The sequence below is a fragment of the Heliangelus exortis genome, chromosome 11, assembly GCF_036169615.1.
Source record: "Heliangelus exortis chromosome 11, bHelExo1.hap1, whole genome shotgun sequence".
Taxonomy (NCBI): domain Eukaryota; kingdom Metazoa; phylum Chordata; class Aves; order Apodiformes; family Trochilidae; genus Heliangelus; species Heliangelus exortis.
In genome coordinates, this window is record NC_092432.1 from 7,083,295 (window position 1) to 7,101,221 (window position 17,927).

General features: G+C 40.3%; 1 protein-coding gene across 2 annotated transcripts in view; it reads left to right on the forward strand.

Annotated features, from left to right (window-relative positions):
- Nucleotides 1-17,927, forward strand: part of AGBL1 (AGBL carboxypeptidase 1) — a 272,982-nt gene that overhangs the window by 47,739 nt on the left and 207,316 nt on the right. For both annotated transcript variants that reach the window (XM_071754302.1, XM_071754304.1), the window contains exons 7-14: nucleotides 5,592-5,800; nucleotides 9,603-9,768; nucleotides 10,746-10,819; nucleotides 12,562-12,678; nucleotides 13,674-14,275; nucleotides 16,210-16,293; nucleotides 17,353-17,439; nucleotides 17,763-17,911. In XM_071754302.1, the coding sequence (XP_071610403.1) occupies nucleotides 5,592-5,800; nucleotides 9,603-9,768; nucleotides 10,746-10,819; nucleotides 12,562-12,678; nucleotides 13,674-14,275; nucleotides 16,210-16,293; nucleotides 17,353-17,439; nucleotides 17,763-17,911 (1,488 nt within the window). The remainder of the gene's footprint in view (nucleotides 1-5,591; nucleotides 5,801-9,602; nucleotides 9,769-10,745; nucleotides 10,820-12,561; nucleotides 12,679-13,673; nucleotides 14,276-16,209; nucleotides 16,294-17,352; nucleotides 17,440-17,762; nucleotides 17,912-17,927) is intronic.

Genomic DNA, 17,927 nt, shown 5'->3' on the forward strand with positions numbered 1-17,927 from the left:
CAGATATAATGTACAAAATGTTCTCACCTCTGAGGGAATGGAAGAACTCTGGATAACTGATATATGAGTATATATAGGTATTTGCAGGCTAAAGGAGGTGTAATGATCCAAAGCAGACTCTGTTGCACCTGAAGCCACATGATGGCGATGTTATTATAAAGATCTCCACTCCCACGGGCACTTAATCCAATATTTATTTTTGGTGAGTAATTTGTTTATCAGCAGGTTAGTTTAATCTAATTTTGGTTGTATTTGTTATTCCTGACTATCTGTACTTCCCAGAATTAGCAGCCTGCATGCCTTTAAGGAAATTAGCTGGAGCTGATTTTGGAGGCATCTGCTCAGTGGAAATTGAAGGAAAAGACTTGGGAAATGGGCAGGGCCCTTTTTGCCATGCTTTTGCCTAGTAAATTTGTAATGGACAAATTTAAAACCCAGGTTGTGGTGAACTCCTGATCATGTTTATTTCATCAAGACAATTTTGTTTGCTAACAGCAGTTATTGCTTCCCTTTCCTGTATCTTTTCTTTCCTCCATTTGTTATTACCTTCTTGCCCCTTGTTATTAACCCCTTTCCCCTCCCCAGCTCTTCATCTCTCATTTCCCACTCTTTCCTCCTTCTCTTCCATCAACTAACCTTTATTTAACCTTTCACTCACTGTTTTGTTTTTTTTTATCAAAGCATAAGGATTATGTCTTGTGGCTGATGGCATAAAATAATGAGTGTCGTTCTTTTCCTTTTATGCTGACATTAAGGAGGGCAAAGTGGAAAGTGATGTTCTAGTACATAAGCCGATTATGGTTTCTGAAAGGCTTGCAACCTTAAAGTCTGAATTCATAAGGATCTACTGATGTAGGTCTTTTATCTTGCATCAAAATATGGTTTAACCATAAACATGGTTAAACCATGTTGGTTCCTGTAGCCAACAGCACAGTGTTTACAGTTTCCCTAATATTTTGCAAGGTACCACGTCTCATGATTGGTTTAAGGCTTCATTTGGTTTCTATAGAGATTCCTTGTGCTTATCTCTTGCAAAAATGGCATCTCAATGACTGAATACAATAGCTGTTTTCTCTTTGCTTTAGGAGATATTTTGCATCTTTTATTTCCAAGACACAACTACTAGAGCAGAGTGAGGAAGTTGGTTATAATCTTTTCGGTCCTCTAGGGGCAGAGGGTTAAATTAGCAGAGCATTCTTATCTCCAAAGTGTAGTGATGTATGTTCTTGGCATAATGAATCAGCTGAGTGGCATCAACAAAGAGATTTAGACAGATAGACAGAAAGATAAATATCCCTTTGTTCTGCCTGGTAAGCAGTGCATTGCTCATCATATTTCAGGTTGATTGTAATTCAGTTTTGTGATTGAATATGCTGCGTGTTTTCCAGTGGTCTCTGTGTTCCTGGCAAACACTTCAAAGAGGACTGAATGCAAGGAGGGCTTTAGAAATGTCCACAGAAACACTGGCAGTCCTGAGACTTACCTGCTAGACTGAAACCCTGGATGTAGACTCTGTTCTTGTCCCCTAACACAAAATGAAAAGTTTTTCAAAACTGGTGATTTCTTTGTAGTGTGATTCCCTTGCTAATTTAATGAATCTTTAGCCATTTGATGCTTCCACACATTGTCTGTGTGTCCATGTTAAATGCTTCTGGCAAAGCGCAGAGGTTAATCAGGCCAGATATTCCCTGCTGCAGTGCTCCAGCTTTCAGTGGTTGGTGGCACTGCCCTGGAAGCCAGAAATGGAGAATCAGTTCTAGAAGTGTGGGAGATTAAGAAGACATCGATCATTTCCCTGTCACCCATCTCAGCCTCAGCAGGAAGAATTGCAACTCTTGCAAAGAAAATAGTGTGCCAGTGGCAGGCTTGGGGAAAGTGTTGAAGATTTTGTCAGAGATGACAGAATAAGATTAGAGAGGCAGAGGAAGCATGAATTTAAAAGGAAGCACTTCTGAAAGCTGCATGGAAGGGGAACCTCCATTTCCACTGAACACTGGACATAGCCAGGGAGAAAGAAAGGGACTCATGAAAGATCAGCAGCAAAAGATTCAAAAGGCATAGGGCATTTCCACACAGATCATGCATACTCACTCCAGGAGGAATGGGTTCTTGCTGCCTAAAAATCTGTGCAGTGCTGCTTATACCTCTATGATTCATTTCCACCATCTGTATTTGTGCTAAAATATAGATAGACACCCATGCAGGTGCATCCCTAGATGGAGAGACCAACAGACACAGACAGGTGGGGGAAGCCTCCTTTTCCTGTTCTGCCTTCTGGATATCTTGGCATATTTCCTTCTCTATTTATTTGATACTTTATAGACTATGCAGCTGAAAAAAAAATGGAAGAAGAAAAGAAAAATACTGACAACAAAGGAGAGAAGAGGAGAATCAATAAAATCAGACAGGAGAAACAAAATGAAGGGGGCTTTTTTTGCCCCTTCAGCAAGTAATTCTCATTGCTTTTGATCAAAGTGCTGAGGAAGCTGTAGTTCTCTCTCTTCTATCCTTCCCACAGAACAGACTATCTCAGCTCCACTTTTCAAAGCAACTGGTTTGATCTTTAAGTTGATAAGTATTACAGAAAACACGAGGGGAAACAAATAGGGAAGTTATTTTGCTCGGCTTCCTCCATAGTTTTCATCCAGTGATAAAACTAAGGCATAGTTGCCTTAGTTGCCCCTGTACTCAGCACTGCTGAGGCCACACCTCGAGTACTGTGTCCAGTTCTGGGCCCCTCAGTTTAGGAAGGATATTGAGGTCCTGGAGCAGGTCCAAAGGAGGGCAACTAGGCTGGTGAAGGGACTCGAGCACAGATCCTATGAGGAGAGGCTGAGGGAGCTGGGGCTGTTCAGCCTGGAGAAGAGGAGGCTCAGAGGAGACCTCATCACTCTCTACAACTACCTGAAAGGAGGGTGTAGCCAGGTGGGGGTTGGTCTCTTTTCCCAGGCAACCCTCAGCAAGACAAGAGGGCACGGTCTCAAGTTGTGCCGGGCGAGGTTTAGGTTGGACATTAGAAAGAATTTCTTTACTGAGAGGGTGATCAAGTATTGGAATGGGCTGCCCTGGGAAGTGGTGGATTCTCCGTCCCTGGAGATATTTAAAAAGAGACTGGATGTGGCACTTAGTGCCATGGTCTAGTAACTGCAGCGGTAGTGGATCAAGGGTTGGACTTGATGATCTCTGAGGTCCCTTCCAACCCAGCCAATTCTATGATTCTATAGAACAGTTGTGTGTTCTGATTCCTATGGACCTGGGATCCAAACATGGAAATCTATCTTGAAAGACATGAGGAAAACATTGCAATCACATTTTTGAGAATTCTTTTCTTCTTTTTTTTTTTTTTTTTTTTTTTTTTTTTTCTTTCTTAAAAAAAGTCAAAATCTAGAGCTGGATTTAAAATAAATTCCCTAAGCAGCTCTACCCACGGTGCTTTCCAGTATTTCCCTTGTCCTATTGACATTGACACAGAAAGTTTAGACTTCAAGCACTGAATGCTAGGGGCTATACATCCTTGATCTAGTCCAATTTCATCTGCTTCTCAACAGTTCAGGGAAGCTCTGAGTCTGATCCAGCTTGTCCTTACCTTACAGTCCCTGACTCTCTTCTTGTCATGTTTTATATAGTTATTGACTTTTGCAGAGCTTCCTGAGTAAATCTTCAAGAAGACTGACTGATTTAAGGAGTTAGTCATCGTTCAGGTTAGTAAACATGACAGCTGGTTGAGGATTAACAGGAAATCATGAATAAAATCATTGGGATTCCCAAGCAGTTAAAGTTTTCTTGCAGGAAGTCAAATAGAGGAAAGAAACATAGAGTGTGGTCAAAGGAGAAGGGTGACCTTCTAGATGCTGACAGCCCCTGAGCCTCGAAATACAAGATGTACTGGCAGAGGTAGTGTGAGGTGGTTAACAGCAAGGCAATAAAGTGCTGGAGAGGATGGTGGGCCAAGGTGTAGGAGATGGGCAGAGATGTGCAGGAACAGCTGTGGGGCCAGCAGGAGGCTGTCAACAGGTGAGTGTGAGGGTGCAGAGATGGATTAAAGTGAGTTGGCAAACTGGTCTGAGGGGGCTGCTTGTTGGCTGCTCTGTGGTACCAAAGGTAGAGAAAATTGCAGGATAAGACAGGGTAGAAGAGCTATCCTCCTAGGTAAGAGTTTGATAATGTACTGCAGAGTGGTCTTGGGCAACTTCCAGCCCCTTTCCAATACCTTCATCTCCTTCATCACAGGCACTGAGGTTTGCTGCCTGGTAGCTGCTTCCTGGTTACTCTGTCCATAACTTCCCTTGCTACTCATTTTCCTCATGTAGCATCTTCTCTTTTCCCACTCTTAACCTGGAGCTGCCTCTCCTGTGCTGTAAATCCCTGCTGGTGACTTTAACATTTCAGGTGTGAGAGGCTCTGGCACTTCATGTAATGAACTGGAAATGAATTGGAGCCTACCAGCTCTGGAGAACCCATACCAAGAGCCATCTGTCCTGATTTACAAATGCTGATTGGTATTCAGGGAGCTGAGTTCCGGTCTTCCATATTCAACCTGGCCTCTTGGTTGATTACGGAGCTACTGACAGCTACTAATGTGTGTCCCATCAAGGAATGTCAGGATCAGTCAGGAAAATATGCTTAGGAAGGGTTGGTTTGAAGGGAGGGAGCCTAGAGTCTGGTATGGCTTCATGTTTGTCCTGTGGGGCAGGGCAAGGAACACAGTGGGTGAAGGGATGTGCTTTTAGAATACTCAACAGTATCTATCTATATACTTTATCTCAAGTTTTATAATCTTCTCCTTTTAGTCTGTAGTCTGGAGCTACATGAGCATGGAAACATTACAGCTTTTTTTTGTATTTTTACATAGCTTATTTTATAAAAATACTTTCTTTTTTTATTTTCTTCACAATGCAGTAAAGCCTTAAAATATGCCCTGAATGTGAACCTTAAAATCTCAGAACCAAAAAGCAACAGAAAGAAATCCTAACCAGATCTTGAACATAGTGTTGTTTTGTTAATTTTTTAATACTATGAATTTCCAGGATCATTGAATTCATGGCTTTGTTATAGAGGTGTGTGCAGGTTAGAAGTTCAACATAACTTTGGTAGCTGTGACAGGATTGTATAACCATGAGGTTTCAGGATTTGCTGATCTCAGCAAGGTATTCTCTCAGGACTGAAGTACAACATGAAGTGAAGATGACCTGCTGTCAACTCATCTTACTGCTCTTCAGCTTTTCTCACTCTTCAGGAGCTTCTTTAGCTTCAAGAATTTTTATGGTGCTCCAAATAGAATGAAGTTTAGTAGTACTTGGAAGGAAATATGGGCTCTGCCCTTTCCTCATCCAAGCTTTGGTTCATCTGGAGGATTCTGGAGCTACCTTTTGCACTTAGATTTATTTTTTTTCCCCAAGACCCTACCTCATGCTTAGAAAATGAGGACATTCTAAATTTAATTTTTTTTTTTTTTTTTTTTTTTTGTACTGAGACCATTAAGCACGAATGACCAGGTGTTAAAGTCTGAGTTTGAGCACTGAGTAGCCACGTGGTTATCAAAGTGTGAGTAGTGGAAAGAGTTGAATTCAGCCTTTTCTCTTTGTTTTTAGAGTCTAACAGCCGACGGGCAGTAAACAGAGGCTACCTGGGTGGATTGCTGAGACTCTATCAAGACTGGCATCAAAACGATGTCTCCAACAACTACATTTATATTCGTAGGGGTCTCCTGCTCTGCCTAAAGCATATCACCAACATCCAGCAGGGCAGGGAGACTTTCCTTGGTTCCCAGGGCATGGAAATTCTCTTCACAACTGTACAGGTAAATAGTACTTTTGTAAGTAAGTGAAATGGATTGGTAATTCATGCTGGGTTGAAGCATGAAATGTTTCCCCTTAAAAATAAGTTTGATTCCTACTAAACCTCATGGGAATTGTACTGCAATCTTTTCACAGAAGCATTGCTTAGTTGTTCCATGAGATATTTTCTTTTAGGCAGTCAGATGAATGGTTCCACCCAATCAGTCTTTTTGACAAAAAAACTATGGTTTGGCCTTTCCTAATGAGAAATACTCATTGGCTGCTTTTCAGGAGGGTCGGCTTTGGTCTTGTGAAACATTAATATGTGTCCACCAAGACAGATCCTGAGGATATGATCCTCGTAAGGATGGGCAGGCACAGAAGAATAACTGTTTCTTCTCTCACCAATACACTTCCTTAGCCTTCTTTGGAGAAGTCATTTATGAAGAATCGTTCAGCTCTTGACCTGTGTGATTCAACAAGGAATGTTTGCACTGTCATTCTCACTGCGTGGTGCATTATCTCATTTGAGCACTAACACAGCCAGAAAAACCTGTCCTCTTCTGCTACAGAAAAATTCATTGCATTGTGATCCAGTGTATTTGCTTTTTTTCACCTTTCCCATTGTTGTAATGAACAGCTCTCCTGTGACTGAGAGATATTTCTTAATCATAGTAAATGGTGGATTGGTAGAGGGATTGTTACTTCATTTTCTTCACAAGGAACTGACCACTTTTTCAGGTGGCATGAGGTGGTCAGGATCAGCAGAACCTTCAAGAGACTGTATGATCTCTGCTAATGAGATGTCCCTGGTTTGCAGAAACTTAAATAGGCTGGATGGCAACAGCTGCTTGAGGGGAGATGTCAGCTCATTCTCTCTCAAGAACCCTCTACAGCCCATGCTGCTTTCTGAGCTAACATCTCCTGATAGCTCAGCCTGGGAGCAACCCCATGGAAAGTGCAAACATGGGGTCACCTTGGGTGAATAGACAGGGAATGACACACCAAGACTTCAGTGAACACTGATAATGCTAATCCTTCCAAAGGCTAGAAGTGGAGCAGAAATGACAGCTCCAGGAGCCTCCAGTTTGAGGATTTTTTGTGGATTTGTTTGTTTTGGGGTTTTTTTGTTTGTGTTTTTTGTTTTTTTTTCCTGCTGTGTGCTGCTGGGAAGATCTTGGAAGAGAAATTACCAAGGTTAACAGATAGAAAGCTCAGCATTCCCCTCACTACTTCTTGGGAATATTGTCAGTCTTACAGTGTCTCTCCAAGACATGAGGTGTTGGCAAGAGCTGGGCAGCACTGGGAGATCTCACTTATGCTCTTCCCTACTCTGACCTGAGCTCGAGGCTGCTGCTGCTGTTACTAAAATCTTCATAACTTTCACGGTAGACAGAAAATGGGGAAAACATTCTCCTGAGATGAATTGCAAGCTGTAGGAAGAGGAGAGAGAAAGAGCACCACAAACAATTCTTGCTTGGAAAAGCAATGGCTTTTTGTGTGTGCAGATGCTGGGTTTGTGCCTTCAGGAATTTTCTGGCTGTGGTGATTAACCTTAACCAAACTCTGAACAGCTAACAAGATTTTAAAGGTGCTGAGAGGTGGCCAGGGAAGTTCTGCTGAAACATTTTAACATTTCCCTTAATCTATGGAAACTGAAACAGTTTTGCTAAGATGGGTTTGTTTTACCAACCTCCAGTTGTATTCCTGTATTCAAATTTCAATTGAAACCTCTCCAGCTGCTTATTGTATTGTCTGACAGACAGCTGAAATACCTGAACTTTCAATAGCTCTTAAGCCTATGTTTTCACTGGAAGAGCCAGTAGTTTAAAGACTGTCTCCTTACTGTCTCCTCATCTGGTATCTCTTCAGCCTTCCTGTAGTAAGGTTTCCTCCAAGATAATATCATCCTGTACTCCACTCTGTATTTCCCCATCGTTGTACCCATTAGAATCATTAACATTTGCCTTATTGTCACATTGAAATCTTTTTTTTGATACATCACATATTTATTATAATATCAGGACTCTTCCAGATTCAGTAGAGAAAAGATTGTGGAGACTAAAAAGCAGATTCCCTAAAACCAGGTTAGCTTTACATGTTTTTTTCTGAGCTACTACACAACATTGCATCACACAATAAATGGGGTAATTCCCACTCACACAAAGCAGTCTCCTGTCTGTTTCTTGGCTGCCAACAAAAAAGGCTTTTCCAGTACAGTGATGGAATCTTTCTCAGTCATCTGTAAACTGTGTTATCCTAGAATCTGAGAGCACTTTATGAACAGTAATGAAAACAATCCCCCAAATTCCCTGCAAGCTATCTGAAGGCTTGTTTGTAAACTAATTTGCTATGATGAAAAATATGACTTTCAAACAGCAACATTGAGTTAATCCATGTGTGGAAATTTACTGTCTGGATGAACATATCTTGGTCTTGGATTGCTGGGCTAAAGCAGGCATTTATATAGTCCTGTGTTCTCTGTTCTAGTAAAAGCAGAATTGTTTTAGTAAACTATAAGTCTTTTCAAGACTCATTTTGTTCCCATGTGTAGACAAACTTTCCTTATCTTTAACTTAATAACAACCAAACAAAAGCACCCAAACACTATGTGAAAGCGTGAATAAATCGAATAACTGGAAATAGAAACTGGTTCTCCTTGGTGTTAGCTCAAGCCACAATAAAACTTTCCTTGGAGAGGCTTTAGAAATTGTGTTTCCTGTCCCCCTTGTTCCTAACAGCCAGAGATCTAGAGGTACATTTTAAGAGTCTTGTAGTGAGTCTAGAAAGCATGTCAGCTTTAGAGGATTTTTCTAGGCTCCCTACAGGAATCCTGGTTAATCCCACTGAATCTTATAATGCCATTCAATCATACATGAGAAAACAGAATAAAATCCTATATGACCAAAACCCACCCTAATACAGCCATTTTCCTGTTCCTGATTATAATAAAGGGCTTTGGTTATCTTTCTGGTTCTGCTGAATTTTTTTTTTTGTCCAGCCCAAATCCTAACTAGGCTGTCAGACAATGGCACAAAGTATCTATTCTGCCCTCTGGGCTATTCTGTTTTATCTGTGCTGAAGGGAAGCAAACATATTAAATGGTATTAAAATGTATTGTAATATTCCTCTATTGCCTATGTTCGTGCTGCCTATTTGGCTTGCATTCCTGCTCTGATGAACTAAGCCTTAGTCCCAAGCCTATAAGGTGAGATTCTGATAGGCACAGTACAACTTATGAACTTGGGCAAGGGTGCACCATTGATTGCCCAGTCTCTTAGATGGGGGCTGTGGGGTGGGTGTGCTGCACCTGGGGAAATCTGAAAGCTTGATTTTCCTGACCACTGCCCTCCTTCGTGTTTGACAACTTCACCTTTGTGTAGCAGCTGTAATTTCCTTATCCAAACTCCCTGTCTCTGCAACATTGAAGACATAAATCTACAATGATCTCCCACAGGGTCTTTGCTTTCAGTTCTGTGGGAGTAGGGGGGCTGTTGTTCTCTTTGCAGCAAACGACCAAGGAGGTCACTTGCATAGCACGTTAATAAAAATAAAAATAACATTCTGTCTTCAAAGTACATCTGGGCTCTCATTGCTACTTACATTTCTATTTTCTGCTCTGGATTACAGGAGTAGAAAATGTGGGATACTGCAGGAATTCAATATTTTCTGACTGGGCAATATATAGTGATCTTTCAGACTAACTGTTGGGCCTAATGGTTATCCACATGGAACAGAGGGGAATGGGAATGCTGTCTTTTAGTTTGTATTGTATAGGACAACTGTAAGGGACAATTCTTAACATTGTTCTCCTTTGGTTCCTAGGACTGTCTATCTTGCAAAAACCTGGATCCTATAACAAATACTGCTATTCAGATTCTGAGAAAATGCTACCCCAAGGAGCCTCTGCCTGTGGAAACAGAAGGAAGTTGTTATTCCTTCCCTCTTCCTGGAAATTCCAATGCTGAATCTTCACATGAGGGATCTGAAGGTAAATGGCTGAAAGATGAGTTAAGTTGGAGAAAAAGGAGCATGAAATGAAAATTAAATATGGGATCTGGGAAAGGGAAGCTTGGCAGACTGGTCCTGAGCTTGAGAGTTAAAATTAATCTGATGGTTTCCAGTGTTACTCAGTAGAGATGAAACTACTCCCAGATCTTCACAAAGCATTGGAGACTCTGTCTAGAGAATAAATTAGAGAAAATTAAAAGGAGTAAGGAAAATAAGTCCTTTTATCATCAAAAAAATTAATGAAACAGAGTGGACATGGCAGAGGCTAGGGGATGCCACTTCTCCACAGCAGCAGAGGGAGAGACAATTGTGCCTGTGCATGACTCTCTGAGAGAGGAACATTGCCCTGCAGCTTTTTTAGTAAAGAATTGCAGGAAGTATCATCCTTTTTCCTTTCTAAAATAAAAGCAGATAACAGTCACGCTGCATGAATAAAAGATGTGAGCATTTGATGAAAAGTAAAATTTAAGCATAGACAGGACAATCACTCCAAAGAAAAGGAGAAATAGGAGACTCCATGATACAAACAAGCAATTTCTCTGCTGCTTTCTGTTTCCCATGGAAGATGGTCAAATGCTATAATGATGATAACAGTAAAACACCCTAATCTAGATAATATAGATTAGGCACATCCTGTAATATCATGGCAGCCAAGCAGAAAATGTCTGTGTTGCTTTGTAATATGAGTTGGATCCATATTATAGTGACATTTGTAATGGTTTTGAAAAGCAGTGCTTGAGTCCAAGGGAACAGAGCTTTGAAAAGTGGGAGATTTAGTGCCAAATTCATTTATACTAGATTAAAAAAATGGCATCTGATTTAGTCAGTGTTGTGGTGTGTTGCAGTTTTGAAGGTGTGTGTGGCAATACAGAAGAGATTGCATGTTGTTTCTGTGGAAAACCTGGAAGGGGTATTAAATTTAAGGCCTTTGCCTCTACTTTTTTTCTACTTCTGCAGGGGACTATGAAAGTGATGGAGAGGAAGAGTCTGAAAAAGACCTGGATAGTGAGGATGTGGAGAGTAAAGAGGAAGTAGGTATACGAGCCATAGTTTCCTAAATAATCCACATGATGGAAGATAAAACCTTTCATTGTCCATTTTGACATCCTGATAAGCTGTCTAAGCAGAGAATTCAGATAGACATGTCATTCCATGTAAATACACTGCATGAGTAATAGAAGTATACTTGAAAGAAAAAAAAGAGAAAATGCTGGTGGTCACTGAAGAAAGTCCCCTGCATTCATCTTTTTAACTGCCATGCTTGTCACTCAGGATAGTGCTGGTTAAATGACTTCTGTGTTCCTGCAGAGGGACTGACCAGTGACTATTAAATCACGGACACAATCAGGAATAAATGATGGATCGTTGATTCCTCTGGGCATAGACTGGAAATGGCGCTTAGTAAAGGAAAAATGAGTTATAACCAAGGAAAGGCTAACCCTCTTTTTATTTACATACCATGGCCTATTTGGGCTGTGCACCTACCCAAAGAAAAAAGTTATTTTAAGGCACAGCTGGGCCATTTGAATTTAGATTCCTTCTTTATCTGCTGCTGCAGACAGGCAAATAATAAAATGAATTATTCAAGGCTTTTCTGACTTCTCCCTGTCATGTCCTAACAGGCAAAAAAAAAAAGAAAAAAACCCAAACAAAACCCAAACCCCAACCTCCTAACAGCTGAAGAGGAGAGTGAAAACTTTGTTGTAAAAAAACATAGAAGTACATATGCAAATGTGGAGTACTGAATGCTGCTAATAAGTCTTATTCACATAAAGTGGTTTGGAAAGGCATATTAAAGAAATGAAGTTGCAAATACAGTCTAGATATGATTGAGACGTCTGTGGAAGGGTGTTTTCATTTCTTACCCTGTCTTTTTCTCCTTTAGTATTAAAATGATGTCATGCAGTGAAGAAAAGGAAATTAGGAAAAAAACAATAAACACACAAAACAAAATAAAAAACAGAAAAACACCCCCCCCCCCTCATATTAGCTCAGTGTCCTAACTTGCCCCTGTTCTGTTTTTATCTCAATATTAGAGCTTGTCAAGATGCCCATTAGGAAGAAGGTTCATAGTGAATTTATCTCCTTCTTTAATTAGTTATTCATTCAGAAACAGATCCTATATGCCTCTGAGCTATTTCATTAATCATAAGGATTTACCAAGTAGATGTGAGCAGGATTTTTTTGCCTAAGAGCTTGCTCTGAATATGAGTTCTAAGTACTGCTTTTCTGGTGTACTGGTCATATATCTGCCATGACAAATCTTTCTGAAGGGAAAACATGGAATGCACAGTGAACTTTGAGTTTACTTCTTCTGCCTGAGATACTACTTGCACAATGTTTCCTGATATTTATGATTTACAAACATTTTCACAGCTAGATAACGTATATCTATACATACTAGTAATACCAACCAATTGCTGGTCTCCTATTTTGAAAACTTCTAAGCTGAGGTGCTTATAAAAACATTGGAGCTTCACTCTTGATACTGTTTTGAAACCAACTTTTCATGGTATCTCTCCGTATGTACTGTGATACTAGCACATCAAATGCTTCTTTTTTCCATGATGTGGTCTTACCTCTGGTGTCTCTGTTTTTCCATTCCATAAAATGATTTTAAGAGGCTTCATGAGTATAGGAAAGTACAGTTATAAGACTTATTAAATGAGTATGATATCCTTATAAATCAAGGGTATTATGCAGAACGTGACTTTAACAGTCATTTAGTGTGGCACCATTTACATACATGCTTTTCTAATTTCTGCTTTCGTAGGATTATGACTTGGAGACAGATGTGAACAAATTGAGGTCAAGGCCAGTGCTTGACTGGCCAGAGGAAGAGCTTGGGCAATATGAAGCAATGTGTCAAGAACTTTCCCATAAATTTCAGGTACTATCATAGTGCAGTTTCCTTTATTTGTGAATGTTCAAGAGTTTAATACATACTTGAAAAGGACTACTGACAAAAGACTAGATGAGGCTCTTGCAAAAGGAAACCTAGGTGTCCTATAGGACCAGAGAAACAAAGATTGAGACTTTTTTGCTATAGTTAATGGTGTGAATCAAGAGCAATAGAGAGGGAGTGATGTTGTTTGATGCACATTTGGCTGGATATGGATTAGCTAAGCACTACTGAATCGATTGCTACATGTGAAATCTTTCAGATAATATTTTTTATCCTTGCTGGCAATTTCTACAGCAGTGTCAGGATCAGAGCAACGTGAAAAATAAATAACATCAACTAGTATTTTAAGGAGATGATGGAGAAGATTGCACTGCTGAGTGAAATGCACAGTTCAAATCCTTGTTCAATTGCAGTTTGGGGGAAGAAATGAAGACAAATACTGAGCTCATTTTGAGTCTTGAATTTAGGAGAACTGAAAGCTGTGACTCAAATAGAAGCACAGAAAATGAAAAGGGCCATACATAACTCAATGAGATTTATTATGATTATAAGTAGCCAAAATGAGATTCATTTAAACAGTTGCATGAAGGCAGGGGTGGAGTTTTGTGTGACAGGTCAGGTCAGCCTCCTTTCCCTTGCTGTAGCATTTTTAGTCTAAAAAATGCCTCGTGCATTATCTTCCCTAATTTGTTGGAACAGTCAACTTTGGTTGGAGATGAGTTGCCTAGATGACTCAGTTTGAACCTTTCAGTTTCTGAGGACTGCTGCTGAAACAGCTTTGTACACAGAAATTCTTAGAGGTGGTCCACTGAATGATTTTATTCTGGCTGTCTTATTGTATGGGTACAGTTTTAGGAGATTTGTAAATATTTTCTCTTTCTCCTTGCAAAGCTTCCTCTGAAAGGAGGCAAAATCTGGTTGGTTTTTTTTTGTTTGTTTTGTTTTTGTTTGTTTTTTAATTCTTCTTTTTAAATTTAAAGGATCTTGAATCAGAATCTGAGGAAGAGAAGATTCTGGAAGACAGGACTGAGAGTCTTCTTTCTACTCCCTCTCATTTCATTCCAAATGCCACTTCTGTGAAACATCCAGGCTACGTATGGGGAAGCCAAAGTATGGCAGAGACAGGGCAAGATCCAGGGGAAAAAGTTTTCAAAGTCCCACTGCAAAGCTGGGCAAAGATGAAGAAATGCAAATGGGATCCAGCTGATGAAAAGAGAGACATCGTAGAAGGAACCCAAGATGCAGACTCCTGTGAAGATGGAGATTCAGCCAGGAGTCACACCCTTACTATGCATCCTCCCCTGAAGGAGGGTGATTGGTACAAAAAAATCTTTGGCCCTGACTGTGAGGTGTTGATCAATTCCAGTCCTGGAGGGAGGCGGGAGAGCTCAGACATGGTGGCAAATCTTCTGGAGAAGCACCAAAGGAATATCCCATTCCACAGCCCTCACTTCTACTTGGCGAGGGCCAAATGTGTTAAGTCCATACCAGGCTACAAAGATGTGGCATTCCCTGATTTCTGGGGTCACCAACCACCTCCTTACAGCAAGCCCATGTTGGAGCGCAAGTATGGAGTTCAAAGGTGATTTTGCTTTAATAAAATAACCACACTGAGAGCTCTCAGGTTCAAAACTGGTTTATGTGGGTTCTAACTACCATATGTCTGGATGTTTTAGGAAGATAAAGAATGAATTTTGGGCTGTCCAGTGATTTGTTGCAAGGAGCCAGGCCAAAGAGCAGCATGATGATTATTTTATTAAGGTTTTCCTCCTGTGGAAAAGAAAAAGGTGCCTAACTGGATAATGAACAGGATTAGGATTAGGGATCAGCAGATTTATTTCCTGCCTCTGACATGGACTTTCTGTGTGTCAGCGGATGAATTGTGGTCTGAGAGTGGCTTTCTTTGTCTTAAGGTGAAGGTGGTAGTGAACAACCTTGGAGTGAGACTTTTATGGCTTCACTGAACTCATAAAGACTCTATTTTATATTCCAAATTGTCATTAGTTAAACTAGTTACTGATAAATGTGGCAATGTGCCTATATATGTGAGGATACTCTAAGCTGATCAAAGCTATGACACAGTTTTGCAGATTGTTTTTCCTTAATGCAAGCATACCAAAACCCAGAAGGAGCTGTGAATCTGTGACGTGCTTAGAAAACAAAAGAAACAAGTTTACTTTAGAGAAAGAGAAGACTGTTTCCTTTCAGGGTAAATTTTTCCTTTCAGTCTTGCTCTTAATCCAGTCACATTTGATGTGTGCAATAATGGGTCCCATCTGGCTTTTTAAGGACTAAGCCCTTCTGTCCTCTCAGAGCTGTGTGTCTGTCAGGCTGTTCTCAGGAATCTCTCTCTACCCTTCTCACTATGCCTCACTCTCTGCCTGCTCCATGAGGTCCTCCAGAATTTTCTTCTCTGGGAAGTGTCTCATGAGCTAGAGAGCATCAGAAGGGGCAAGGTAACCAAGCTGCTTTCCCTCCCTGCTGCCCAAGGCACTACAAGACAGCATATATGGCCTGCAACACACTGTAAGAAATAAAACCCAATCTCCCCTGTGGCACACTGCTAGAAGCTGCTGTTTTTCTCATGTTATTTCAGGTGCTCAGATGAGGGGAAAGTGCATTTCAAAGCTCTGCTGGGAGAGGAATCTCTTCGTTTCTCTACCCTTTTGTCTGTTCCATGTGTGGCTGTGTTCAATGACTTCAATTTCTTTTTAGTGGTATAGGGAATTGTTAGCAGAAACCAGAGAAGCTGGATTCTGGGTTTTACTTTAAAGTCGATCAACAGTAATCAAATGGCACTTGTGAAGACCACTAATTTCTGCCATTATAGAGAGATAATGATTCTTTCTGCAGCAAATATAAAAGCTAGAAATCTTATTTAGAGGTTAAATCATATCTCCTTGCACTGTTGCTCTGAAAGATCTGCTTTTATGACCATAATAACATGTGTAACCATACAGTTAAAATGGGAATAATCATATCCCGCTTCAGGGCTTAACATGATTGCTACAAAGGTCAGAAAGAATATCTGGTGTTCCACATTTGATCATCTTTAGGGATAAAAGAAATTTAGTTTAGTAATGAGTATAAATTAGCTGGATTTAGAGTCAAGATTGACTACTAGACAGACTAGTAGCTTTATAAATTATGGCAGATATTTTCTTATGTGGCGAGGCTGGATATTTGGGACATCATCATTGGGAAAAACTGGGGATAAATCAAACTTGACAGAACACTGTAGAGAATGAAAATTTTACACAATCAGTTGTTTAACAAGAGCTTCTAATGAGAATGCAGCAGGTGATTTCTCGTGTTAAAAAAAAAAATTATACAAATGAAGTTCACTTGGAATTAGCCGATGGAAGTCTTCTTTGTTACCAGTCCTCCGAAAGAATTTCCTAAGCTTCTTCATTTTTTATTTTTTTTTTCAAGATTTCCCTATACTAAGATGTCTCACAGAGTCATTACAATTCATTACAATTTGCTTTTTTTTTTTTTTTTTCCTTTTTTTCCTAGAGACAAAGTGCTAGATGATGTTCGCCGCTTAATCCAGCCGGGGGATGTGATAGGCAGAACCGTTTTTGATTTAGAGAAGCACAGGTGGGTATCTTAAATTTAAGTACCTTAACCAGGGGGGCTCAGTGATGGGTTAAGTAGTGAGCTCAGTTCACTTGTTCAGCTCTGATGAAGATACAGAGTAAATAACCTAGGAGGTAAAGGTCAAAAAGGAAAAGTATACAGGAAGAGTAGATACCAAATATGTGGCTCTGGGGAAAGGATTTGTTGTGGAAGTCACTGGAGCAAGAAAGCTTCAAAATTTTTTAGGCAGAACAAGAAAAATCTATACCAACTAGTGTCTTTTTGGAAAAGAAGGATGCAGTCTGACTCTGGGAATTGTAGCTATGCATCCAGAGGCAGTCTGTGTGCCTCCTGAAGCATCATTTCCCTTTGGGAGCACACTTGGGTGTCTGTACAGTGACTGTCACAGGCTGCAGACATATCCTGAAAGATGTGACACTTAAAAAATGCTTCTGAAAACAGGTATTCAACCAAGCATTCATCCTTGTGAACTGTTTTAAGTGCTCAGCTGTGGCCAGAAATTGTGGTCGCTGAAAAGATGTAGCACAGGGCAGTTGAGAGGGTCCTCAATATCAAGAAATTGCATTCAGGGAAAGGATGAGTGACTTGGAAAACATTCTTTAGAGGGAAGAAAAGGTGAAGGATGTTTTGAGGTAGCAGAAAGTTGTGAAGTTGTTCAAGATGACTTTAAGGGTTTCTCAAATTTAGGAGAAGGAAACTCTATAGATGAGGGAAGAACAAATGTATACCAATTGTATAGAGCCTGTGCAAATATTAAATTAATTGGGATAATTAATTGGGGAAAGTTAGTAGAATTAAGCAAGTAAACAGGAACTGGGACAAAAGGGAGTATTGGGAAAGGAGAAGAAAATGAGATATAGAAACACTAACAAGAGCAGAGAAGGATGCTGCATTGGATAGGAAGATTATGAATTTGCTCATCTTTTGCTACTTCTGAGGCTCTTGCTTATAGGAAAAAAAAAAATTATGAAACTCTCTGTATAAGTGTACAAAAGGTTCTGGGGAAGACTTGTCTTTGAAGCAGCTCACTATAGGTATACTTGCTTTGATTTCCTGCAGTGACTCCAGCCCAGGTGCTCCAGCCTGTTTGAAGTTCTTCTCTGAGTTTGAATCAGGAAACCTTCGCAAAGCCATCCAAGTGCGGGAGTAAGTGCTGTGTCTGCAGCAGCTGTGTCCCAGCCAGCATGAATTTCTGGAGTTTTCCTGGGTTTGGAAAGGGTTGGCCAGGGAAGCAGGTTTTATGATGGGGAGTTTGATGCCTGCCAGCACCTAGGTGTCATGAAACTATCAGGTGTGATAAAGCAGAGCTCAAAGTTTTGATGTGAGGAACACAGTTGTGAGTATTTAATGGTGTGTTTGTGCACCACTAGTTTGGTGGTGTTCTTTGACTTTTGCATGGTATTAATAAATCTGATGATGCAGACTGGTAGGGTGCTCATGGCCACCATTTCTTTTGTCTTCCTTACCAGGTTTGAGTATGATTTAATTATGAATGGAGATGTCAACAGCAACCAGCATCACCAGTGGTTTTATTTTGAAGTTCGTGACATGAAATTAGCCGTTCCTTATCGCTTCAACGTTATCAACTGTGAGAAACTGAATAGTCAGTTTAATTATGGTACGAGCCTTTGGGG